The sequence below is a fragment of the Styela clava genome, chromosome 4 (genome assembly GCF_964204865.1).
Source record: "Styela clava chromosome 4, kaStyClav1.hap1.2, whole genome shotgun sequence".
Classification (NCBI taxonomy): Eukaryota; Metazoa; Chordata; class Ascidiacea; order Stolidobranchia; family Styelidae; genus Styela; species Styela clava.
Genome location: NC_135253.1, coordinates 12,272,967 through 12,300,576, shown reverse-complemented (window position 1 = coordinate 12,300,576; position 27,610 = coordinate 12,272,967). Strand labels below are relative to the sequence as shown.

Below are 27,610 nucleotides of genomic sequence, written 5' to 3'. Positions count from 1 at the left end.
CAGCAAAAAGATGTGTCGAAAATTTACTGGAATTATGGATATCATTCACATAGATTGTGAACAATAGAGGCCCCAAAACAGAACCTTGTGGTACGCCCATACTAACATTTTGTGAAGTAGATCTAACATTACCAAAACTGACATATTGCATACGTTCACTTATGTAACTTTTTATCAACGCCAGTGCATTACCTCTTATACCATAATGATGAAGTTTGTGCAGTAATATTGAGTGATCAATTGTATCAAAAGCTTTTTTTAAGTCCACGTAAATGTTAACCGAATGTTGTTTTTCAGCAATATTCATATATAGATGAGTAACACTGTCTAAAACCGCGTGAATTGTTGAGTGTTCAAGTCTAAAACCGAATTGTTTATCTGACAAAATGTCAAATTTGTCCAGATATTCTGCCAATCTGATGTGTAATAGTTTTTCGAACAGTTTGGCTACAGCTGGAAGAACTGAAATTGGTCGATAATTGCTTACTATGCTTGGATCTCCTGATTTAAACACAGGCGTCACTTTTGCCACTTTCAGGCATTGCGGAAAGACTCCATGCTGCATGCATGTATTAAAGATATCTGTAAGATTCTTGCTAATGATATGAATCATCATTTTTAGAAAACGAATAGACAGGCCGTCCGGACCAGAAGCTTTTCTTGAATCCATTTTGTTTACAAGTGAAATAATTTCATATACTAGTATAGGCTCCAGATAAATTGAATTTTTCTGGGGTTCGCCTAAATATTTCATAAAATTTATAGAATTATTTGTCAGATTTGATGCAAGATTAGGACCAATTAGTGTGCTGTAGGGCTCTCGAATTGCATAGTTCTTATGTATGTGTTGTAAACTTATGGTTATTGAATTTCCGGGAATCTCTTATATTCTATTTCGCATCAGGATTGTGGAACAAGCTGTAATGCGTTCAGTATGTTCATTTTCGCACAAAACTGAAGAATTTATTTAGTTATCAGATGTGCGCTACGAAACTCATTTTCTGGGCGTTTTCAAGGCTTCGTCTCACGGCCCATATCCGTGGTAAGGATCTACAAGTGTTTAATAACTTACTTATACATTTTTCAACAACGTCTTAGCATAACTTAACTAATAATAACTAAACAGGGCTATGGAAAGGCTGCCCAACTCAACGCAAGGTCGAGCAGTAATAAATAATATTCATCCGCTCGCTAACAGCTGATTCGATTCAATTGTTACGTCATGCAGAAGTCATTGTTCATTGCCGAAAATGTAGAGGAAAATGTAGGACAGATCGTAGCACATATTTCTTGTACTGAAAGCGTCTTTTCCGTAAAACGTGCAACTTTTGGAAGTGGGAACAAGGAAATATTTGCTACTAAATTTTTAAGGAACATTTTTAAATCATTTTTAGGTAGTTACCTGATGTTCGCTACGAAACTCACTTTCTAGGCGTTTTTCATGGCCTCGGCTCGCGGCCTACTACGGCGACGAGAAAGTCCAGCAATCTTCTTGCACGATTCGGTAATCATCGGACACTTTAGTTCAACCTCAACCAATGAGGATATTTTTTTCGGATTGGTTCAACACGTTACTTGTGGGAACAAATATGTCCATCTCCCTCTCTCAGTCGCGACCCCTCGTAAATTGCTATGAGTCAATATTTTCTGTTTATTGTGTGTGTTTAAATATTGTGTGTGTTCAAATATGGTTGTGTATCGTAAATATGGTTGAATCAGTTCACAGCACCAGAAAGTTGGCTGTTGGCACGCAGTTCCAGGGTGGCGCTATTGAGCAAGTGAAGGGAATATCGTCTCCGGCTGTGGACAGGTAAGGGCGAAAGGCTCCCAGAAATTACTGAATTAACGAAGGCAATGTTAAGGAAGTAAGTGCTGAAGTGTTTAGATTCGATAATACGGAAACAAGATTCTCACAACGGAGGAATACGATAATTTAAACAAGGTATTGGTTCAAATTTAATTCTGGTTGGCCGCCCACGAACCCTAATCTCAATCTCTTCCATTTACTGATTTAAGTTAGACATGAAACTGCAAACTCTGAAACTAGAGATACTGCTATTAGTTCAAGATAATTAGTTGATATTTTCTAGTGATAACGTTGTGCTACCACCACTATGGAAAGATGCAACAACTAAACAATCTTAATTCTATGATATTTTTAATCCTATAGCAGTATAGGCCTAGCATGCCTATCCTAAGTTTGGGGTTAGATAATAAGAAGTTCCAAAATTCTACAAACAGACAAATGAAGTAATTTAACAAAATTTCAGGATTTTAATAGCAATAATTTAATTTATAATGCGCTAGAAAACATGACTTTCTCTTGGTTGTTTCTTACCCAGACTATAACTTGTGTCTATCTTTTTTGTTGTTTTTATTTGATTTTGCTTACCCATTTTCTATCAACTTATTTCCTTGACAATAGTTTAATTTAAACTTGCCTCATAAAATTTGAAAAATGAAAACTGAAATCTGGCTTGTTTTTTTCATTCAACTCCTGATTGTGAGGGCCGAAGATAGTCCAACATGGTTGAATATTGCTGAGACGATGATGCCATTGAATGTAAAAAACAGATGTAATGTTCAGGATATAGGATGCTTTATGTTGATTCCAACTTACCCAAAAACTAACTTGAAATATCCAATAACTCATGAAAGATGTCTTCACAAATGTTATATGGAATATACAAAATATTCTGGATTAATAAATAACCAATGTTACTGTGGAACAACATTGGATAAATTTGTATCTAATTCAACATGTAATACTGATTGCTCAATAGAACTTGCTAATAATTGTAAGTCAGATGGTAGCATTCACATTTACAAGCTGGACATATATACAGAGTCTTGTGGTGATGGTTTCAAAAGCAATATTTTGGAAAGTTCCCGCATTGGGTGCTTAGAAATGCCATATAATCTTCATAATCATAATTCAGTGTGGTATATGACTGGTATGACAGGACAACAATGTGTATTACAGTGTGAAATGTTCAAGTACACAATTGCAATCCCTGTTTTACGATATAGTGCATGTATATGCTCTTATATTTTCACTACGTTTGAGCACGCTGAAGAGATCATTGCAAGTAAAATTCTTTGCAATGATAAGAATTTGATAAGTGGTCGAATTGTTCCTTTATATAAAACATCATCTTGGGATAACCAATGTACACATCGTAAATTTCTCAATAACTATCCAGCTGATAAAATGATATCTGTTACTGGTTTCGCTGGCTCTGGAACAACATGGCTACGTCACCTTATTGAAGTAGTTACAGGGTATTATACAGGCAATCATGGTGAGGAACATGGGGCATACGAAGATGGTATGATTGGTGAAAAAATGCCTGTTTCTGCTGGTCGTACAGCTGTGAATTATGCCATGTTCAGGAACTTTATTTATCGAGTTGATATAACTTATGAGAGAATAATATTAATCATCCGAGATCCTTATCATGCATTGAAGTCAGCTTATGCGAGTGTAGTAATGGGAAGTCGAAAAGCTAGTCTGCATTCTGTATATTACACAGAAGATAACTTTCATACGTTTGTCATGGAAGAAATACTTCATTGGCAAATCTTGCCTATGGTTCTTTTAGAGAAGGCAAAGGAAAAACCTGTACTTCTTATTTATTTTGAAGACCTTATTAATGATACAATGAGGCAAGTTAGACGAATAGCTGAGTTTTTGCCTCAGAACTTGACTGGCAATTCAGATAGACTTGAAAAAAGATTGATATGTACAGCTATAGAAATACAAGGGAATTTTAAAAGATCAGAAAAGTATAAAACAGATACTGATCCTTTTGACTATAAAACGAAGCGTGTTATCAATGAATCAGTTAAAGCAGTTGATGATTTTCTAAAAGAGAAAAATTTTCAAGCCTTGCCATTATCATATTACAGGAAAAAAAAGTCTGTGTGGACAGACCCGTCGAATTAATAAAGAATGTTAATGTTATTTTACACAGGGTTTTAGCATGATTTTGAATGTTATTATTATAAGATTTTTCATTTAATTTGTCATAAGATTGTATTTTATTTAAATTTGACACGTGTTGTTTCTCAAAAAATCTTCCAGATCACTGTTTCTCGACTGTTTTTCTTGTAATTTTTCCCTTGCATGATAAAGCTACTGGGCCACAGAAATTTTGTGCAATGAAAATGGCCCTGTAAAGAAAAAAGGTTGAGAACCATTTAGCCTCTAGAATGTTTAGATTATTGATGTTTTCGAGTAGGTGTAAAATTATAATAATAGATTATAGCTTCATTAACACTTTGTACCGGTTATAGAAAGGTTAATGGTTATACATGTTTATTACACACAGTTCATGTTTATTCAATTTCAGGATTAACTCATTAATATATAGTACAGGTCATTTTAGCATTACTTTCAATTGTGGTTCTTCTGAATGAATTTCAATATAGTATGTTCATGTTATTAGCCATGATGAAGCTACTATATCTGGAATTTTTGATTCCCAATTTTTTAATGCTGAACTGAAATACTGGATTTGGTAAATTGTTTCTGGCTGAATTGTCTAAATGTCTATTGTCTTGACCTGTCAAAATCTTTTTTTGTAAAGTCCTATAGTTGCAATATACATCTTGGTGCCTTCTGCAAATATGTAAGCTATATAGAGCTTCTTGCCATGTGCAAGATAATATATACTATGGTCGATATATAGATATATAGAGCTCAGTGCAATCTGCAAAAAAATATCTCAAGGATTAGAAATATCCTGAATTTACTATCAAGGCAATCATGAAAACATTACGTCTATTGTATAGCTTTGTATTATTTGTTGATATTTTGTATAATAATTATTTTTTAGGATTAGCCTGGTTTTTATTCTTTCTCCTTATCAGTTGTTTGTGTTTCATTGTTGTTTTGACTAAATTTGATGTTCAAATGTTTCTTTTTCAGCCAGTAAATAAATCCTAAGAATGATTTAATCTGTAATGGCCCAAATTATTTATTTGGTGAAAACTCAACATGGCTGAGAAATCATGGTCGCATCATGGTGGTCATCATAAACTCGCAGGACTATATGAACTAAAGAAAACATTGGGACGGGGACATTTCGCAGTGGTCAGGCTAGCCCAGCATGTGTTCACTGGTGAAAATGTTGCTATTAAAGTCATCGATAAAACCACTCTGGATCAAACATCAAAGGATCATCTTTATCATGAAGTTACATGCATGAAACTTGTTCAGCATCCTAATGTTGTGAGTACATTTTATTATAAGAGTGTAATGGAAAGTCTATGCTTGAGTAAGGCTTCTATACATGTTTTGGCATATTCTTCTATCAATGCAACCTTTTCATACTTATTAACAGTACTCACTAAAAATTGAATACTTTTATGAGTCTCAAAATCAATGACAGTATTATCCATAAAAGAAGACAGTGTGGTTTCAGTTACGGTAAATATTTCTTCTGCTTCGATGCGGCTATCGTTACAACTAGTTCTGATTAACCCACAAAAGCAAGCATTACTAAGCAAAACAGTCAGGTCTTTCAATCCTAAATACCTTTTTGTTCACGGTGCAAAGCTATTAGTGTGCCCCTACTTGCCTGCAATTTTTGCTTGTTATACATATTACATAGTACCAGTATATCATTTTTATATTTAATTGGTGATGAAAGAAAAATGTGTTAAGAATTGATCTGTTCAGTCCAAAGTTAATGGAAGGTTAGCCTATCCTATGATGTACCCTCTTATAAATCTTTATACATTGCATCTAATTATCAAATATACTTTTTCTAAAAAATTGTTCACCACATTCGAATTTTCATCACGGTACTTACTATTGTGTTTAAATTGGATTTTGCCAATAGTCACATTTTGGCTGATAATTGACCATATCCTGATTGCTGCAGAAATTAAAACAAGAAATATTTAATATCTTACTTGGTTGACTTTGCATTCATAGATAAATTTTAAGTTCATATGAAATTTTAGTTTCACAATTTTAAAACACTATAAACACGCACAATAAATTTTATCTAGGTTGTATTTTTCATGATGTACTACCAGGGGAAATTATTTCTATAATTTGGTGCAAGTTTGGATGGAATACCCTGGTTTGGCCGTCATTTTAGTGGTGAATTTTAGTTTGAATTGTTTTATACTATTTTTCTAATATCACCAAGAATATCATATTCACTTATGTGTATTTTATCATTATCGAATACTTCACATTTTAGACTACTATATAATGTGACAAAATTCACCTCGTAGATATTATCAGCATTACTATCATACTTCATTCATGGTAATTATGATTTATGAGTTGAGAATTTCATTCGATTTAGAAACAATTTGCCTATTAATCAAAGCAAAATAATTTATACAAATGTACCATGGAATTATATTTGGGTGTACTCTTCGTCTGAAACCACTGTAGTCACCTTCATGATGACGTATTCAACTTTTGCATGGTGACTCTTAACTGAAGTCAGATATTGATCGAATGCTTCAATGGATAAGTCTGGTTTAGCCTTTAGGCTATTTAAATGAAAGAAAATTATATGTGTCACACCCATAACACACCTACTTCATGCCGATTAGTAATTTTACAATAAATTGTAATGGTTTACCAATTGTGAGCTAAAGAAAAACTACCTGCTTTGTGATATCTGATGATTGATTGTTACCTGTAATTTTAGAGGAATTTTTATTTTTAATCTCGTATATATATAAACATTTTTGATACACAACTATAACCATCCAATTTGATATTATAATGGTTATTTAATGATGAAGATTGTTTTTACCTAAAAGCAAAGTATGAGTATAATAATCAATGCTTATGCTTTCATACTACAGCTTTGATCAGTGTGTAAGATTTATTGTTAAATATGGCTTGCTTCTTACGTCAAAGTTACCTGATTAGTCAACCGTCTTCGAATTTGGTACCTTATTTTTCAATTTTGAATGATGACATTGCATTCATTTTGCAGTAGTATCAATGTTTATATCTAATTTTAGTTGATAAATTTGACATAATCATGCCAACTTACTTTCAAAATAGCAGACACTATTTCTGATATTTTACAAAGAAAATACAGTTTCTGGATTTTGATATTTGCTCATTAAGTTTTGAAATTTTGTTTCAGATAACTCCAGCCTTATTTATAGTCTCAGAAGTTTTCTTATCAAAATTATCATTTGTTGAATAATGAAACAGAAAATATAAATTTACAATTATTTTGAAATATTATGTTGGAATTTCCTACTAATTTGAATACTACTCAAAAATGATCTACAAATTTTGTTGTACCTTTCAAAATTTCAAGGTGTTGATGTCACAAAGAATTCAAATGAAACAGCCAATATCTACTGACTAATCATGTTTAAAATAGCATTGCCTATTCATTCAATACCGGGGATCACTCACTTCAACTCTTGCCAAAATAATCATTGTTTCTTTAGATGGTATAGTCAGTCATGTCTCCTATGCTGTGATAGCGGGTATAAAAGCAATAGCAATATTATTGTGCCATGTTAAGCCCTGTCCTGTGATAACATATAAGATATATGAAATTAAAAGCCAGACTGTATGTCTCTTTCTGGTATCTACACGTCATGTTTTGTAATTCATAATCTCCTAAATTTAGCGAAATGTGTTTTGTATGTAAATTTCACTTTCTCGCCGAAACGCAATTTTGCTTTCAAAGCATCAGTTATATAAATATATTTGATTGAAATTCTTGATTTCATTTCATGATATTGATTTATTAAGAGCAATATACATTAACTTATGTAAAATATATAAAAGAACATTTGAGTAGGTCTTGCAAAATATCTTAATAAATAGGGTATTATTAAAATAGCTGACACCGAAGACTATTCAAATATGAAAATATACTTACTACAGTATAGAATTGAACATCTGACTGGTGATGTTTTTAAAAAGTTGTATCCATGTTTTCTCATATTATTACAAATTCTTGTTAAATTTTGCGATTTTTTTCAACAGGTACGATTATATGAAGTGATCGAAACATCTTCAAAGCTTTATCTGATATTAGAACTTGGTGATGGAGGAGATATGTATGATTATATCATGCGACATGATCAAGGACTCGATGAAGAGCAAGCGAAAGAATATTTTGCACAGGTAAATTTCGTAAAAAAAAAAAATTACTCTTGTTGTACCTCTTAAACTCTCTTGCTCTATGAGTTGTCATGTTCACACGGCAAATAATGATAAATTTACCACAATTTTAAATGCAAATTTATTTTATTTTTGAAAAATATATTAAATTATTCGGTTCATAGTTTTTCTTTTTTTACATATACATAAATGCACACAACATAATTGTGAAATACATATTTTTGTGAGGTGTTTTACACACTTGCTTCTATAATAAAAACTACCAAAACAAGCACTGATATGCATATGGATTTTATATTTGTGTGTATGGGCTGGCATGTTTTTTGCCTATCAGCCTATCCAATTTGTCACATCCAGAATGAAATATTGATCAATGGCTATGGAATACATTTTGTTTCAATTTACACCCATCTGTTCTTGTTCAATGTCCATCAAGCATCAAGTTTTCAATCACTTTATGTCACTGCCCTCTGTGACTGTCGACTTATCAATAACGAATTTTCAATCACTTTGTGTCACTGCCCCTTGTAACTGTCGACCTATTAATAACTATGTTCTGTTATTGATAAGACTAAAATTGAATTAACTAACTGTAGGTTCTCTTTTCGACAAATCTTCTACCGGTATATTTATTCCATAAATTCTATAATAGAGAATGAAACACTATTTTTGATTTTGAAGTTATTTTGATTTGTTTTTAGATCCTTTGCGCAATATCCTATTGCCATAAGATGCATGTGGTTCACAGAGATTTGAAACCAGAAAATGTAGTTTTTTTCGAAAGTCAAGGACTCGTTAAACTCACAGATTTTGGATTCAGTAATCGATATGACCCTGGAAAAAAATTATCAACTTCTTGTGGTTCTCTTGCGTATTCTGCACCAGAAATACTTCTTGGTGAAGAATACGATGCCCCTGCTGTGGATGTCTGGAGTCTAGGTATGGTTAAACAATATCTTTTATAGTATTTGATCCCATATTATTTTATGACAGAAATATATTTATTTTTGAACTAATCACTGGTTAAATACCTGCTCTATATATAACTAATCAATTGACAATTTGTGACGTATAAAATCATCGGACTTGACATTCAGCTCAAAATGCTAAGTGTTAAGAAAATGTTTGACATTACACCTCTGATTACCCTGTGCTGGTCTTTAGATTTGATTTCATGGGTATAGTTATGTGTGTGTGAGAGAATTGTTGTTCTCTTCTCTATCTTGGGCACTTTGGTTCACATAACTGCTCGTCTCTTACCGCCTCCTCCACTGTTAAATCCATGCATCTGAAATGAATAAATAATTACCTATTCCCATACCTGACACGGACAGGTAGCCAGACATATTGATTCGCAATATCGTTAGGCGATCTTGTCTGCCTTCCTCCACCTTGATAAATATGAAAGTCCTAACCTAAATTCCAAAATAGATATTTATGTTACAATGAAATGTCATGTGTAAATAAATTTAAATTCTAATAATTCAAAGCCATATTATGGAGGAAATGCTTACAATAACAAGCCGTTTAGATGATACTAAAACATATTTTATTATCATAGGAAATATGCTATAATTTATTGTAGAAATTAGGAAATTGGCAATATAATGTTCTATTTTATTGATATATTTTCCTGTATGTTTTAGGTGTTATTTTATATATGCTCGTATGTGGCGAAGCCCCATTCAATGAAGCAAATGACAGCGAAACATTGACTAATATTATGGATTGTAAATATAAAGTATTGGATCATGTTAATAAAGATTGTGGTGATCTTATCAAAAGCATGATAATTAGGTTAGTCGATTCATTCTATATATAACTTTGAAGGCCTGATTGGTTTTCCATATTGATTACCTACTGCGTTGAATGGCGTTAATTATGGTTACCTTATTATTTAATTTCAATCCAGACAAGTCTTTTTGAAATTACTACTGTGAATGCTCACCGTATATCTAATACATGGTTGTAACCATTTTTATAATTATCAATATATCAACATGTAATACCAGCTGTTGTACTTTACTAAATTCACTGATTTTGAGTCAAATATTCAAATTATTTAAAAACTTCTTGAATTTTTGCACTGTTCAATAAAGGATGTACATAAGAAATCGAATATTTGAATAGTTTAAGTTGTCGATTTTTACTAATAAATTAGAATGGTTTCGTCTGAAAATTATAATTGTGACTAATCAGTTTCACAGTGTTAAGTTGAGTCTATGAATTAAGAACCAACCAAACCTTTTATTATTATTTATCTTAATTTCTCGGCATTTCTTAACCCAAACTCATTGAATATCCATTTGCTTCTACATGTTATCTTATCAACATGTCTCAGTTTTTAATATACTATATATTTCATATTCAAAAATATTATCTTAGAATATATTTGGAATATTCAAAAGATTATTCATTTTTTAATTGCGGTGATTTATAATTTAGTAGTTTTTCTAATTTCTAATTTATTCTACAATTTTCCTATATTTTCAACAATATTTTTTTTTAAATTCTATCAAAAATCAGAAACTATTCGGTCAAGCCATAGTCTTTGTTTTTTGTTAATTCTATTAATATTTTTATTGTTCCAGGGAGCCTGGCGAGAGAATGAAATTAGAGGATATCAGAAATCATCCATGGTTAAAAGATTGTACAACATTAAAAGACGATGTTTTTGATTCCACTCCTGTTCTCACAAGAGATTTGATTTCGGAAGATCTGCATGAACATATTATAGATAGAATGATAGAAGGTATGTTAGACTGCAGTCATAAAAAATTATTCATGTCTTGTTCAAGGACTTATCGAACAAAGCATGTTTTTCTGCCGCATACTAACACAAACACAAATGCATTTTTGTGATGTTTTGTGTAACGAGGTTATTGAATCTTATCAGATAGTCATCTTTATTTGTGCTATAGCATCCGTGTGTTATAGATAAGTTAGGATCTGCCACCACAAAGCCATAGACGTAGGATGGGTAGTTTGTCTCACATAACCCCAATGCGATATCTGTAACCATTAACAAAATTCAAAATGGCCGTTTTTTGTAATGAAATCTAAATTTATGTCCTGTGTGATTTCATTTAAAAATTTTTTATTTTAGTTATTTAATTTTTAAACAAATTCTAAATCGGAAGACAGAATAATAAACTATTTTAATATCTGTATCTGTTGTCCGATATTAAATAAAGAAAAGATTTTACAATGCATGTTTTTCCTTTTTTCATAAATAGTTGGTGCCTCTTTAAACTAGTACAGAACAAGCTTGGACCTATTGGTGTAGCGATGTTTTGTGTTTTCAACAGGAAAACTTGTTGGGGACCATGCCGAGATTGAACAAGCGATAAACGAAGATAAATACAACCACATAACTTCAACCTATTATTTATTAGCTCATAGAAGCTTGGATTTACAAAATTACATGGATCTAAAATCCGACAAAGAGGTGCCGGTACACATACCACCATCAGTGAGCAATAACAATCTATTTCTACCTCAGAACGCTGAAATGTTACCTACACCTAAATCTAATAATAATGCTCGAGCTTCCTCTCCCCCTCTCCAAGCATTTTTACCACAATTTCAAACGACAGTACACGCGCCCTGTCTTGCCACTCACAGCGAGAGTGACATTGCGGAAGATTCTTCTCCTGCCTCGTCCAACTCAAGTCTCTACTTTCCAAGTCACTCACATCTTCACAATAAAGGAGATAAGAAGATGAGTCCTCCTTTCCCAAGAGAGCATCTTACCATCACACCGCGGCATGGCTTCAGTGTCGCGAAAGGCGGCATGGATATGCTAATTGAGGAAGAAGAGCGAAGTCGATCTCAAAATACTACAGATGATGAGGACGATTTTGCATTAGGAAAGCAAGAAGATGAAGACATAACTTGTGCAAGAATTATCAACCCTGTACAACTAGTAGCACAGTGAGAAAAACATTTTGAATCCTATTGTAACATGTGGTATATTATTATATAATAAGGTTTTCGGTATTGATTCATATTTATTCCTCTAATACAGGGTGACTCTAAATGGCAGAACCCATACATTCCTTAGTTACTTCTGAGAAAATGAAGCACCTTGTTGTATTCATCACTTGTTGAACTTCTATTTCTGTTTGTGTATGATTGTACCCAAAAGTTTCTGTAATCAAGGACAGTTTGCACAAAAGTTATGTTTTCGCTATGTTATGTTCCAAACTTCCGAATGTCCTGGGTTCTGTTTTTTTGGGGTCAACTTATACCATCTTGTTTAAGCATCCTCAGCTACATACATATTCAGAGTAGGATTTAGATAAGGAGAAAGTTCAATACACAATATTAGTAAATAATATATATTATTCGGTATTTTCTTTCCAATTTATTTGGGATATGTCACACGAAAGGCTCTTTTCTCGGCGCTCCTGTAGTATGTGCAACAAGATTGGGGACACCTGAACATAGTATGTGTACCGGGTTAGGGTTAGGCCATAATTTTATTCCAATTTTCCTTATTTTAGTTCTATTTTGAGTTCGGGGACTAGCCAAGTGACTCCCGTAGTATTTGTACCTGAAATTATGGCCCAACCCGATACACATACTACGTTCCGGGGTCCGCCATCTTGTTGCACATACTACGGGAGTACCCTTTTCCCTCCCCCAACATAAATATGAAAAATTCTATCCTGTTCCCCATTGTGATATTGTGTTTCTAATACATTAAAGCAGCTTGCAACGGACTACATTGCAAACAAAAGGCAACAGGAAACAGTTGAAAAAACGGAAGAGTGCACCGGTATTGAATGAAATTTGTGAAGAAAATGAATCAGAAACTACAGATTTATCAGCAAATAATGCTGCAGCTTCTCATCTCAGGCAAAACAACAAACAACCTCAAAGAAGAAGGCACACAACTACAGAAAAGTAATCCATTGATTATATTTTAGACTAGAATATATACTAATTTTAACGCGTAATATAACATAATTCTCCTTTACAATAGACACAATTAAAATATAGAATATTAAATACAATTAAAAGTTATTGAATATGTACATTCTTTTCTATTTTTATTTCTTTTATCTCAACGATATTGCATATTTCCCAGTAAAGCCTTGCCTCCCTATGTACAGGAGCAAAAACAACGTTTATAGCATTAAATGCATAGTAAACAAAAATTAAAATGAACATGAATGGAAATATAGCATGACTATATAAAGGAAAAACGTGGCTTATCCATTTGGTCGACATAGAAGCAATAATATTTCTTATGTTTCAGACCTACACAACACGATTTATCTCATCGTGATGCAGAGATGATTGAATCGGAGGTTTTCGATGTCGAAGACAGACCAAGTTCAGAAGATGTCGTTCCAGAATTACATATGGATGCACAGTCTACATTCACTAGAACAGGTCAGTCAATGCAAAATGTTATTACATTGATATATTGTATTAAGTATTATATAAAAATATAAATTCTATCGTGTATCAAATTGTAGTTGAATATTAATTACCCCTTTTAAATATGTAATAATAAGCTTGCTATTGATTGAATAATTTCAGCGAATCGATTCAATTACCATAATATGATGATGCTGTAATATGTTATTTGTTTATCTATATTGCCAAAAGAGAATTATTTATATAGGTTACTATTGTCTTGTCATTATGGGCCCACCTTTTCGCAATGGTTCTTTCGATAGAAATCAATGAACATTGTTCAGTTTTCTGTATTTGTAGATTAGATTATGATTACTATTGAATTTTGGTTCAAGTTGTTCTCAAATATGGTTATTATCGGAGGTAACTTCTGCGCAGGCAACTAAATCTAAATTCCGATCATGTTCAAAATGTTTTGCAACCTGTCATTATAGTTTTTTTTTTTAATTTTACATATTTTGGAATTTATTTTATGTATAATGAGCAATATATAAAATATTTCTATCCGAAGATGGTATAATCTTCAAATCTATATTACGAAAAGGCCAACTATTTTAACTTGTATAAAATTCATCAAATGACTGAGGGGCGTGCAAAGCCTTTGAACTGTCACTCTTTGGGTTCAAAATCGCCACGCTATTCTGCAAATTACGCACATGAGCTTTTGACCTTTTCCATGCGTCTAAAATACCGCTGATCAATCATGTTATTTTGGTACCGAGTTTACTACTGTACAGCCCGATGTTAGTTGATCAATCACATTTTGTCATAATTGAATTTTAAAGCAACATAGACCATGCTGCATTCGCTGTAAACTGACTGAATACCAAATTGATAATATCTGGAAAGAGGGCATTTTTGATTAAAAATTGCAATTTCAGAGCTGAACTTTTGTGGCTCCCAAATTACTCTTAGTTGTGAATTCAGGGCAATTGGGGGCAAATCATTGCTTATTACAATTCTATCTGTCTTCCACAGATAACAAGAACTAAAATTATTCAATGTCTCATTACGATATCAAGTATTTGTGTGTTATAATCCAAAGTTAATATGAGAGTTCAATATTTTTACACCTTGTGTAGAATTCACTTCACTCCAATATGCACCACCTCCAATATGCACTCTTTCAATTTCTTATATATTGAATAAATATCTTTAAACATATAAAATTCAATCAAATCAAACTACATCTCAATGACCACATTTATTTCAATCTTACATCATTAATTTTATTTTATTTACCAGTTAAGTTAAAATTCTGTAAATCATGATGTTTACTTATTATACAAGGGTTGTTATTTCGAAGTAAGTTTGATATAATTGGCTACCGTCTTACTAATGTAAGTGTGACGTTTTTATCACATATGTTGTTGTGTGCGTTCACTGTTTCTACTATCTGGCACGCAATGTAAGATTGATGTGTCAATTAAAATAAACGAGCATTCATCGACGACGCCGGTACACACATTTTCAATTATAATATTTTTCGAGTGCTGACGTTCCTTCTCTATGTAAACAAAAGAATGCCTTCAAAAAGTTTGCTTAAGAAAGATATATCGGAAAAAGTCAGTTGTGTTAGAATGTATCTTTCTCTACTTAAAGGAATATTATGTCTTTTCTAAAAAAAACATTGTAAAATATGGAATGTCCTTAATGGTTGACAAAATCAAATAGTTTCATTATAACTCTTGCCTAGTTTCGTAGAAGTCACCAATAAAAAAAAACATTTTTGATGGTTACAAACAAATTTTTGTTCTACTGTCGTTGTAAATTGTAATTCTAAACATAAAACCAAACTTAAAAAAATAAGTCTGGTACAAACCAGCCATTTCAGACTAGTCAATACATACATCATTGAAAATTCAATTTATAAATATTGACAAATTGCCATCATGGCTGGCAAAGTGGTTCATATTTGGATTTTTTTGTGTTAAATGTTGAATGTTTTTCCTCTATTCCAATATTTGCTTTGATCTGAATATCATTAATTGGCTATTCTTGGACACAAAATGAAGCCATTGACCGTTTTGTTAAATCCTTCTTATTGTTTTCACTGAGAAAAAATCTTTCTTATATAACTATTGGACCAATCAATTTCAATGTTTTGCTACTTATTAAAGACGAAGTCGAAGGAAGGATATCGTTTTGATTTTTTTTTTAAATTTTATCTCGAATCCTATGGGACCTAATATTTTATCATAAATTCTTCTGTTTTATTTCAATAAAGTGGAACACTTCTAATCATGTAAAATTGTTACGGAATATGTGCAGAGGGTTACAGAATTTTTAGAAACAGTTTATCTTGATATCATTACCTGCTAAGAAGGCGAAGTATATTTAAGATCAAATGAAATTGGTTGAATCAAAAATTTTCCTTTTCGAAAACCATATTCTTAAATTTTTTTCGCCGTCATTCATGCAGTAAAATTGGCATATACCGGTATCATTATTTGCTGAATGATAGAACAGTTTAAGTTATGAAAATGAATACCCATTACAAAGACTTACAGGCTGTTTGAATGTGCGCAATTTCAATATATTATTATCAATTATCCAGTTTTGCAAGGGATCATTTCTTGGTTGTCACTATCCACTTCTTGTTAGCAAATCCAAATGTCAACATTCCATTGCATATTTTCAAGCAGATGTTAAATTATTCACTATTCGTACGTTGAAGCATCTAAAATAACCAAACATGAATCGACTGTATAATATTTCAATGAAATTGAATTTCAAATTTTCTCTCCAATTTAATAATGTGGTCGATTTCGGTTGTCAGAGCTACACGATTCTGAAATGTCAACGGCACTTTTGATACCTTTTTGCCTTTCAACAATCTAATTTGCATTCAACTGGGACCTTTGTAATTGAATAATCAAAAATATAATCCATGAAAGCCTCATTTTGTGAATAAATATTTTATTTCTGATGCAAGTTTATTTATCATAACCATTAGATAAAGATCCTCAATTGTTTAGTGTTTTAGAATTCACTCAGACTAATGGTCGATTTACAGCAATGATTTGATTGTAAAATGGAAAATTAATAACTTTACTATTTTGATTCTTATAACACTTTTTTAGTAGCATTAATTGCATGAAAATCGTTTTTTTTTTTAAAACAATTTTAAATACTAGCATTCCTAATAAAATACCATAATATATTTTTTTCAAAAAATGATGTAACAAATAAAATACTTATAACAGTAAAATTCTCTCAATAATTTTAATATCAAAATGACTCGGTAGTATCTCGTAATTTCAATCAGAGATCAGTCAATTTTACTCAATTAGAGTGAGTACACATGGCCTTGCTTTGAGATTTTGAATTTCTCAAGAAAAAGGTAAAACTTCTTTAGGAAGTACATTCAGTATCTTTGATGAAAAAGAGAGTAAAAGTGTTTGGCCATTAACCTTTCACATTATAATAATTCGTTCTCGATTTGATATTAAGATAGGAAATGTCAGCATAGATAATTATAGATAACCAGCTATTACCACAGATAAATATTACTATTTTTAGACATAGATCAGGTCTAACATTTCACGGTAGAATAATTATTAGTTTACTACTAATGGACCCCAATTTTAAACTTAAACTCATTTGAACTTGCCTAAGGTTACAAATCAAATTATGTTACGCCACAATTGAATTCAAGCACAGCTTAAAGTAATTATTTGCTGTTAGTTTTTGTAACACAAAATGGCCTTCAATATTGGCAAAGCAGACATGACTATGTTTTAAAAGAATTCGGTAATGATTTTGTTATATCGATTGTTTTAATATCGAATGTGATATAAAACGGGTCTGAAACACACCTATGTTTGGCCCAGCATGAACTTATTTATATAGTATTAAAATGTAATTTGAACCAAATTGCTTGCAATCTATGTAATTTTTAAGATCATTCCGATTTTTCTAATAGTCAATAATTCTTAGTAGTGAACTTATTTCTTTATTTGAAAAATTTGATTTTAAAACAACTTACATACTGAAATTGCCAGCTTTACAGGTGTGTTTTGGTTCAAAGAATTTTTTTTTAATAACTGACTTTATAAACTAAGAAGGTCACTTTGATTCATACAAAATTTGGAAAGCATTTTTCAGTTACCAGTAATATTTAGAAAATTTTAATTTATGGGTTTTTAAATTTTTTTACTAAAAACGTGATATTTTTGTGAAATCATGAATTTTCATGTATGACATTTGTAACTGCATATTAATACATTCAGATTAATCAAAATTAAAACATTTTGTCCTCAGTGATTCAAGAGTATTGCTGCACACTAACACAATTATATTTCTGTAACATTTCGTCTGACCAAGGTCAGACTTTTTCAGACATACATAGTTCAGTTATAGTTCGTTAACGCAAGTAAAACATTTTAAATGTAAAAAAATTAGTCAAAATATTCAGAAATGAATACTTACGGTATATATCGTTTGGAATACTGTTTAAAATCTGTATGTGGTTCTATCTATCATCATTATCATCTTATTATTATATCTCATTGTTTATATAAAATTCTTATTAATCCATCAGTCTTACCATTGACAATATGTTGACCTAAGTATTTGTACGAGTAGTAAATCTTAATGACAATAAATACAATCATGACAATGATTGTCCGCAATGTCTATAAATACATCTACACACAAGGTAAGGTAAAGTGATTTTAATCCTTCTATTATTACTGATCAGTGAACTAGAACGTGACCTAGCGCACATTGCTTAAATATGTCAGTAGAAGTTTCAGATTGAAAATACAAATGGTATTATTGAATTTCACACTTGGTTGATCCCTTGGGGTTTCGCTTTTCTCCCAAACTTGAAATTGAAATTTGCCTTTGATGTAAATGAAATTCTGAAATTAAAATGTAGCCTAATCCCGCTACCTAATCGATAACAGGGAAACGATTGAAATTATTTCTATTCGATAACGTTAAGTCTCGATTTTAGTAATAGTTCGGGAATATTTTCATCATATAAAAAAAATTTTTTTAAGCAAGTGAAGTCCCTAATCCCGCTACTTGAGCGATAACAGGAAACAATTGAAATTATTTGTATTTGATGATGATAAGTCTCAATTTTAGGAATAATTCAGAATATTTTCATCATATAAAAACTAATATTTTCAGCAATTTAAGTCTAACCTATAACGTTTATCATCCAAAAGTTGTAAAAAATACAGAACAAATTGTTTGCAGAACATTGTTTACATTAACTTTCCTGCATTAACAAATTCAAAACCATTATATAGACACCTATTCCTTCCTTGTTAGGATAACCAATTTAGACTAAACCAACTTTAGTAGATTATTAGGCTTTGGCCTGTCACTGAACCAGAAATTGTCAAAACCTATTCGCCATTTTGATTCAATATATATTCTATGAATTACTTACTTTTGAATATTAATTAAATATTTTTTAAATAATATTAAATTTTTCTATTTCTTAAATTGTGCAAATGTTCAACATAGAAATTTGTACAAATATTTTATATTCATAAGGCAGTAATTTGGCGTCACAGAAAAGTGTAACTGCAGATAAACTTTAAATAGGTTTCTATTTTGTTAATTCAATATTAAATGAAGCCCTCTAATATAATTTTAATTAAAAAGAGTATAATTTACTCGCTTTATTTTATATCTAGAATGAGTATTATTAATCTAACTACACGAACCACTGAAAGAATATTGTTTTTGGCTGATTTAACAGTGTTTGCACATCTGGTATGTGACCTTACTCACAAGTATGCTTGAACGATCTAAAGTCAAAAGTTTAGTAAAACAAAAGTACAGAATCATATTATTAAATTAAATACAATGCAAACTGCACCAAGCATTCAATAAAGCATGTTGTAACTTAGTGTAACTATATGTATTATGATAAGAGCAAAAATCTCAATTTGAATTGTGTGTATGGAAATGATATTCTGTCCTCTTTCTGATCAAAAAAAAGTATGAAAAAATTGAAATTTTATTTTATTCTATTGTTTTCTCCCTAATACAAAAATATACCAAATTTTAATTGCTTATTATTTTAATCAATTCCTAATTTGCAAAGAATTTATGAATGATCAATGACGAATTTCTTCATTATACAAACTGGTGCCAACACTACCCTTTGGGGGTTGAATAATTTACACAGAAATTCGTGAATAATTTTATCGGGTTAGGATAAAGTGAATAATAAAGTTATATAATATAGTAATCTGGGATGCCCACTACCCACATTATTATATATTTAAAGAAATTTTAGTTTAAGAATGTTGCAAAACACTTAATTTGAAAAATTAATTAAATGAGTTTTCAGGACGCCCAATGAAATTTCATGTTTCACATTTTAAAAATAATTGATAAACAGCAAAGAGCTTCATGTTTTCTCTTTCAATGTTTATTTCACCAAGTATCTTTTTTTCAGAATGGATCCCCATTAGTAAATGATTCGCTTTTTGTAATTCTTGATAATATCCAAATCTGAAGCAGTTTGAAATTTGATATTGGTTTTTCAAATGTGTTAAGATTCTATCTGTTTAAAACGATAATGATAAATTCAAAATCAATATGTTTATATTTATGATCTTTATTTAGTACAGATCAAATAATGAGAATTACACCGAAATAAATTGCACACCCATATATCAGCTCTTTAACCTTGCCTCAAGGGGAACTGTGAAAATTATTTTGCATTAATCTCTGTTCAGCAATTTACTTAATAAGGTCGATAAATGGCATGGCATTAGATTTGCTGACGAGAAGCGTAGGTGTATGTGTTGATCCACACATGACACACGTGCAACATGTGCTTTTTATAAACCGATCTACGTAATTGTTGAGCTATTATTGTAATTTGACTCCGCCGTTTATGTCATACTCTTTTCATTTAAGATATGTTATATAGTTGTCTAATACTGGGAACTGTTGCAATACAATGGTATTAGGTTACCATATTACATTAGGTATATATGTAATCTGGAATGCCATATTTTACTTTTTGAGTTCAAATCTTCTATACTTGGTAAATTTGTTTGAAACAAGTGTTTTTTTAACAACTTGTATAAACAATATTGAAAATATTGCCAATAAATTGCAATGCTAAATTTTTGGTTGACGAAATTTCATTGACTGTATGATTTTTTGGGAAATTTGTGAAGCAAAATATGATTATTGACTGAAAATATACATTCATAATATGGTAAGCCAAAAATTATATCAAATTTTGTTTATAAAGATTTTTTTGATAAAATCCATTGTGAAGAAGTGACAATAAATCATGCCTTACTCAAATTCAGAGTTAGGACTTAGCAGTTTCAAAGGACCATTTTTGTTTTTAAACCCTATAGTATTACCTATGGCATGCTCCAATAATAGTCCATAAATAAACAAACATATTTTTCATGATTTGCCCGTAAATGTCTGATGCTAAATAAAAACAAGGGTTACAGAATTCCTAATTTCCCTGTTGTGTCTCAAGTAACTAAAAATGTAATTCAATACTGTTTTACTTATAAACTGATGTTAATTAGTAGAGTTCAAACACTATTGCAATAAATTAATTTGATTTATTTACTATAAAATATTTCCAGAATAAAAGTATTTGAACTGATAATGAGTCACAATATTTTATCATATTGGGGGTTTTAATGCTTGACTCTTATTGGACAAGTGGACCAACAGAATATTTTCAAATTTCTCTATGTCCTACTTGGCAATATTTTCACCAGTCACCGGTTTCATAATTTATGGACCTTCATATGCCATTCAGTGCAATTCTTTTAACATTTGGCTGGAATTTCGATGGAACCATATTGTCCATGTTAGTCATTTGACCTTCGTGTCATAGATTGGGCATTGCACTCTCGTTTTTCATACAGATACCAAACAATGTGATATTTCTTGGAATTGTTAGTAATATTTCTTTACCTAAAACATTTTTACTCTAATGAATATTCCGATAAAGGTAACTGATCGAAGACGGTCATTTTTATTAATCGATTTAATTGACCTGGGTTCTTGCATTTGCCCTCTTGTCTTTTTATTTTTCATGAACGTAGATAATGTATACGATGAATAATTAATAGAAAACAATCAGGCAAAAGCCACTATCATGTTCGACATGCTTTATCTGACATTTTAAACCACGATACTTGCTTACTATCATTCAAAACCATGAATGGAAATTTATCATCATATTTAGATTATTGAGATTAATCGCAAGTAACATTTTCACTGTCAGGATAAAACGTGAAATTAAAATAGTGAATTTAAAGAAGTTGTAATTGGTTGAGGTTTTAGTTGAATATTTCATTTGTTGAATTTAAAATATTGTTCTGTAATCCGCCAATCAATCAATAAAAAGCTACAGTGGACAGTAGACTTGGCATCTTCACAGCCTAGGACGGTGATCAATTACCTTTCAAATTTCTCATCCAGTGAGCCCTGCGTTACAATAGAAAAAAATTTTTTGTTTATATTTTTATTTTAGTTATATTATTTACAATGCTTAATAATAAAACCAGTAAATGAAAATAAAATATTTAATGCACTGAGGGCAAAAAATTAAATGCATTACAGTATTTGACTTTAAATTGGTGCGGTCATTGCCAAAGGAAGCTAACAAAGGCTTTTTCTTGCGACTCCTAAAGGAGGCGAGGACCCAGTTTGGGAAACCGACTAAATTTTACATAAATAAATGAAATACCTATCGTAATATTGAAAATAAAAATATAGTTCATTCCAATTCAATCACCAATCCAAACTTGAAATTGATGGAACATGTTGTGATGTTCAAGACGTATTATTTTTGAAGCAAAAAAAAACGATAAAGAATACAAACTGCTGTCTTTATTTTTAAACACAGGATAACAAACTGCTGTCCTTTTATAAGTATATTTATATTATAATTACGAGTAAACTATAAAAGTGAACTTGTACATTTTTTAGGCTTTTTAGTGGTTTCATACTAAGACCTCAGCTTCATGAAGTATTCTACTTGAGATTTTTAAAATGCCTAAATAACCTTAATAATGATGTCTCATTATGGCTACTCACCAAAGCTTTTGTTTTCAAGCACCTCTTCATGTTCTGCTAAGTAACTTGAGGTGCTGAAAGCGATACTTTGCTTTCTATGCTGAAAATCCCATTTTTCTACCTTTACTATATAAAATTTGCCACATATTATTTTAGAAATTATGTATAGCATATTATGAACACTATAGTTTATTGTTGCTTACATGAATCTTAAGAAATCTTGATAAATCATATTTTGGTACTCCAGAAGTATGTGCACCAAAATGATGGACACAATCTTATGTGTACCAGGTCAGGGTTAAGCCATAATTTCAGGTACAAATTCTACGGGAGTCACTTGGAAGACGTAATAGAACTAAAACAAGGAAAACTGAAATAAAATTATGGTCCAACCCTAACATGGTACACATAAAACGCTCCGGTGTCCGCCATGTTGGTGCATGTACTTTATGATATATGAAATTCGGTGAAATTTGTTTTGTTATTACGATGAAATATCAGTTTATTTTAATCCACTCCTCATCGCTTATTTAGTCCAATATCTCCCACTAGGATATATCTAAATTGTACATTTGGTGACTTGAAAAAATGCAGGTATCCATTGACAATGATAATGCTTTCTATCACAAAACAACGAATTCCAACTTCTAATTGCCGACTCGAACTCCCAAATTTTGACTCCTAAATCCAAAAAATCCAAATTTTGACCACAAAACCTTGGCATTTGCAGGCTTTCTTAATTGTATTTTGAGATTGGTTATTCAACTCAATGCTTTTTTATCCCATTAATAACTTTGACTTCAGACTTCAATATTAAAAAACGATTCAGGCTCTGATTCAACAGCCTTGTTTTCTAGAACATAAAATTGCAGAATTGCCTTATTTCATCTGACAAATGTTTTTTTTTTCAGGACGAGGCAGGAGGAGGGGAAGTCATAAGTCTAGTGGATCAGAGACGAGCGATGACGACAGTGAGAGCAGGAGAACAAGTCGAACGAATCTTCATGCTGTTTTGGGTAGTCTACATCGAAGACGACGTGACTCTAGCGGAGATAGGGATGGAAGTGGATCTGGTGGTCGTGGTAATACATGGGGAGCTAGAAGAAACAGTGGACCTGCTGGTTTGAGCTCCAATGAAAATGACGAATCGAATAATAATGCGAATCAGGGAAGTACTAGCGGCACTCAGCATAACGGTAACGAAGTACAACCAAGCGAACCTGATAATATCAACTTCAATAATTCATCATGTGCTGAAATTATACAGGAAAGAGCTTTTTTTAGGTGTATCACTCCGAATATATTAATTCCATTAAGCAGCTCATCAAATGATAACGTTCTCAATAATTTCCGAGGTAGGAATGGAAAAAAGCAACAACCTCAACCCTGCAATCACATTTGCAACATCCCTGAAAAAAGAAGCAAAAGTGCGGAATCGAACCAGTCAAATTACAACAGTAGTCAAACCAGCAGTGCACGCAGCAGCAGCTCAAGCTTAAGTCTCGGTTTTCGCCGTGGTAGAATGTTATCAGGACATCGCGTAAGGAAAAACAGCAGATCAACTATGTCGGACACAGGACTCGTACTTCGTTGGAATAACCTCAGGCACACTGGTATTCCTAACTCTTCATCTTCTTCTTCTATTGGCTCGTTATCGATCATTGTTCCAAGCAACGCAAGCTCTCGTTTACTCAGCAGCAGTCCATGTTCATTGCATCGACCTCACAGTGAAGGAAATGTCACTCAAGAACGTATACATGGTCGCGGTTCAAAGTTGAAACCAAATAAACGACAAAGTAGATCAACTTCGTTACCAAGGCCATGTTGCTACGTACGAAATAATTTAAACAACCCTCGCGCCTCATCTTGCGGACCTTATATTACTCACGGTCCAAGTCGTAAACGACAATGTATTCCCGCTTTGGTGCAACCAGTTGTTTCTATACAGCCATGCATTCCAGAGTCCCAAATGGCATCAATTGAACCAGTTACTTATTTAGCTACGGAAATGAAAGAATCAAATATAAAAAGGAGTAATATTAGTTTAGCATCGTCGACTTGCAGCACAAGTAAATACGCCGTCGATCCAGTTAACGAATTGATTTTATCGCCAATGGACGAAGTGGAAGAATCCGTAAATGGTTCGTTATCGCGACACGGGCAAAACATGAAATATTTCAAACACAAAAAGCGTACTTCCAGTTCTACTTCTGCAGATAGTATCCAAGGCAACTTCAATAAATATATAGAAGAGAGTAACCCGCCGACACCAACGAAAATGGGACGCATTAGAATGACTTTTTTTCCACATCTTTCAACGGACAACATTTTTCGACGAAAGGGGGGGAGTAAAACTTCCCCCACAAGTTCAACCATCAGGAAAAAATGGGTTGAAAATGGCACGACCAGTCACACAAAATTGAAGACAATACCCGGATCACATCCTTATGGGTTAATGCCAACTGAAAACATCGTAAATGATGACACTTTAGTTATCCGTAAAACTAAACCTGATTGTTGTGTCATAATGTGAGTTTGTGGCGAATATCAATATTATTATTACTAATGTTGCACAAATTTAGAAGACTTTGTAATTGCGGCAAAGGTGTCACTTATTATTATCACTCGAGACCTATCACTATGTTTATCATTATGGTGTCGATTACTTTTTATCTCAAAGACCTATCGTTTTTAAATATGTCTTTATGATTTTTTATATAGAGGCTCCATTGGAAGAAGCCATTGAAGATATTGTGAATTTGTCTAAATAAGTTTAAGTTCTTCTAAGCATCTTCGTCCTTATTAATATTGTATATTTCATACCTCTGTCAGCAAAATAGTCTAAATGAGCTATTAACGGCTGAAAAATTCCTTACTTGGAAGTTAGAACCTCCTAGTCACGAATTAGGTTCATTAAAATTGTTGTGTTTTCATAGAATTTTTTTCATTGATGTCACTGGTATATTGAAATCGGGAATTTACTTTGAAATTCATTGCAAAACAGAATCTGGAAAAATTGAATCTATTTGGATATAGAAATACCAAATTTTAAAATTTGATTAGCTGCCTGTTCTATCCATCCATTGATTATGTGATAGGTGATATAGGTGATATTCTTAAATTCTGAAACAGGTTATCTTCTTCTTTTTTTTAATCTATGTGGTTCTAGATGAGAAAATTATCTTGTTATTAGACAATTCCCTTGGCAGTGTTACTAACCTATTAGCAGAATTGCCATCTGGTATTGGCAATTAACATTTAACACATCGATAAATCTAGGCATAGTGTCTTTGACGTATTGATTTCTGTCACTTCTAATCCCTAAAGAAGCTTTCAGGTTCACCAAGATTAATGCTATTTTGGTGTTACATTGATTTCTTACCATGAAGTCTTAAAGGTGGGATAATGTGGTGTAATTCAAGAAACCTAATTTGAAGGAAGAAACTATTCTATTTCAGTTAGAATTAAGCCGGTCTCTAAGGGAGATTCAATTAAAGATGGGCATGATTTATTTATTTGATTAAAAAATTCAGCTGCCACAAAAGCTGATAAGCTGGTTGAAAAGTTTTTCATAAAACAATGCTTAATTAATTTATTATAGTGGAATATAACCTAATTAATTTATTTGGTACACCCGTAGTGTGTGTACTCGGTTAGGATTAGGCCATCGTTTTATTCTGATTTTCTTTATTCCAGTTCTATTACTAGTTCGGGAGCAGTCTATGTTAGCCAAGTGAATATCCCCCTACCCATAGGTTTCATTCCCTTTACACAACTTCATGTAAAATAGGCGAACAAAATGGAGCGCCATTTATTCAAATGGTATCATTATTGAGTAGTTATACAAGAATGCCATGTGTATACACATTTGTGTATCCAATCTGTATTGAAATTCGTTGGTGAATTTTTATGTTATTTTTTCTCATACACCAGAAGTGTTTACATATGCCACCCGAAGCTGGACTTTTATGCTTCAACTCACAGTATGTAAATTTATATCGATCACCTCATTAGAAATAGTTTAAAGCAGGGGTCAGCAAACTATGGCCCACGGGCCGGATCCGCCCAGAGTAATATAATTCGACCCGCGACGCTTCACTGAATAATAGTAACAAAACAGCTGCTATGATGATTATATTCTTCCCGTAACAGAATTTATTGTGAGACACGTGTAGACTAAAATATTATAATCTAACAAGTATATAATTCACAATTACTCGTTTAATTAGCCTATAATTTAATTATAATTAGACAAATGGCAACGAAACGCAGAAAAGTTGATGCTGAGTGCAAAGGTTTCAATGGCGTCGAAAATATTCAAATGAAATTTTTTGAGATGCAATGCAATGGGGAAATAAATATATATTCTATTCAAAAGATATATCACTGCTTAATTTTTATTATAAAAAGTATCATCCGTTCGGTTTTCAACTTTCTAAAAATATGTGCAGCCCGCCAATGACTTGCAACCCTTAATTTTGGCCTGCGAGCGACAAAAGTTTGCCGACCCCTGGTTTAGAGGAAGGGATCACAATAGCTGGTCACATATGATTTGGCAAAGTCAATTTTGTCTTTGAGAGTGTTCTGACGTGACCAATTATGGTTGAAATGTGATTACTGGGTGAATGATGCATTGTATATAGGTGTTTCGTTTCATTTTTTTATAGCTTCGCGTTTTTGTTTTGTTTTTCTCTTTTTTTGAGATTCATATATATGATGTTGCGCCACATATTTTTGTAATGCTAATTTTTTGATCGCATTTAAAATTGCGCAGTGCGCAAATTGTGTAAATATTTTTGCGCGTTATCCGAAAGTTCCATTAGTATATTATTTGATCTCCATTGTGCACAGAATCTCGTACAACTCTGGTCGAAACACAACATGATAATTAGCTCGGACAAAGAATTGAATAAATTTCTAATAATACTTTATGGCAGCGATTCCACAATGCTGGGCATGTAACAGATTTCACTTTTCCCTTTACAAGAAAGCTCACCGTTTTCCCCAGTTTCAATGTAAGGT

At 32.0% G+C, this 27,610-nt stretch overlaps 2 protein-coding genes across 3 annotated transcripts; both read left to right on the top strand.

Moving 5' to 3' along the window:
* The first annotated feature begins 1,790 nt into the window (after window positions 1–1,790).
* On the top strand, window positions 1,791–4,930 carry LOC120327313 (sialate:O-sulfotransferase 1-like). The gene is made up of 2 exons (XM_078112201.1): window positions 1,791–1,942; window positions 2,426–4,930. The coding sequence occupies exon 2, from the start codon at window positions 2,459–2,461 to the stop codon at window positions 3,944–3,946; it is 1,488 nt and encodes a 495-aa protein (XP_077968327.1). The 5' UTR covers window positions 1,791–1,942; window positions 2,426–2,458; the 3' UTR covers window positions 3,947–4,930.
* Window positions 4,931–27,032, top strand: LOC120327312 (uncharacterized). Of its 2 annotated transcripts, none has more exons than XM_039393772.2 (9): window positions 4,931–5,233; window positions 7,991–8,131; window positions 8,830–9,067; window positions 9,775–9,925; window positions 10,720–10,880; window positions 11,437–12,061; window positions 12,842–13,036; window positions 13,392–13,528; window positions 23,500–27,032. In XM_039393772.2, exons 1-9 carry the CDS (start codon window positions 5,000–5,002, stop codon window positions 25,119–25,121), a joined length of 3,504 nt encoding a protein of 1,167 aa, XP_039249706.2. In that variant the 5' UTR covers window positions 4,931–4,999; the 3' UTR covers window positions 25,122–27,032. The 2 variants fall into 2 exon arrangements, with proteins under 2 accessions (XP_039249706.2, XP_039249705.2); XM_039393771.2 differs by having other exon boundaries at window positions 12,839–13,036.
* Window positions 27,033–27,610: the final 578 nt, after the last annotated feature.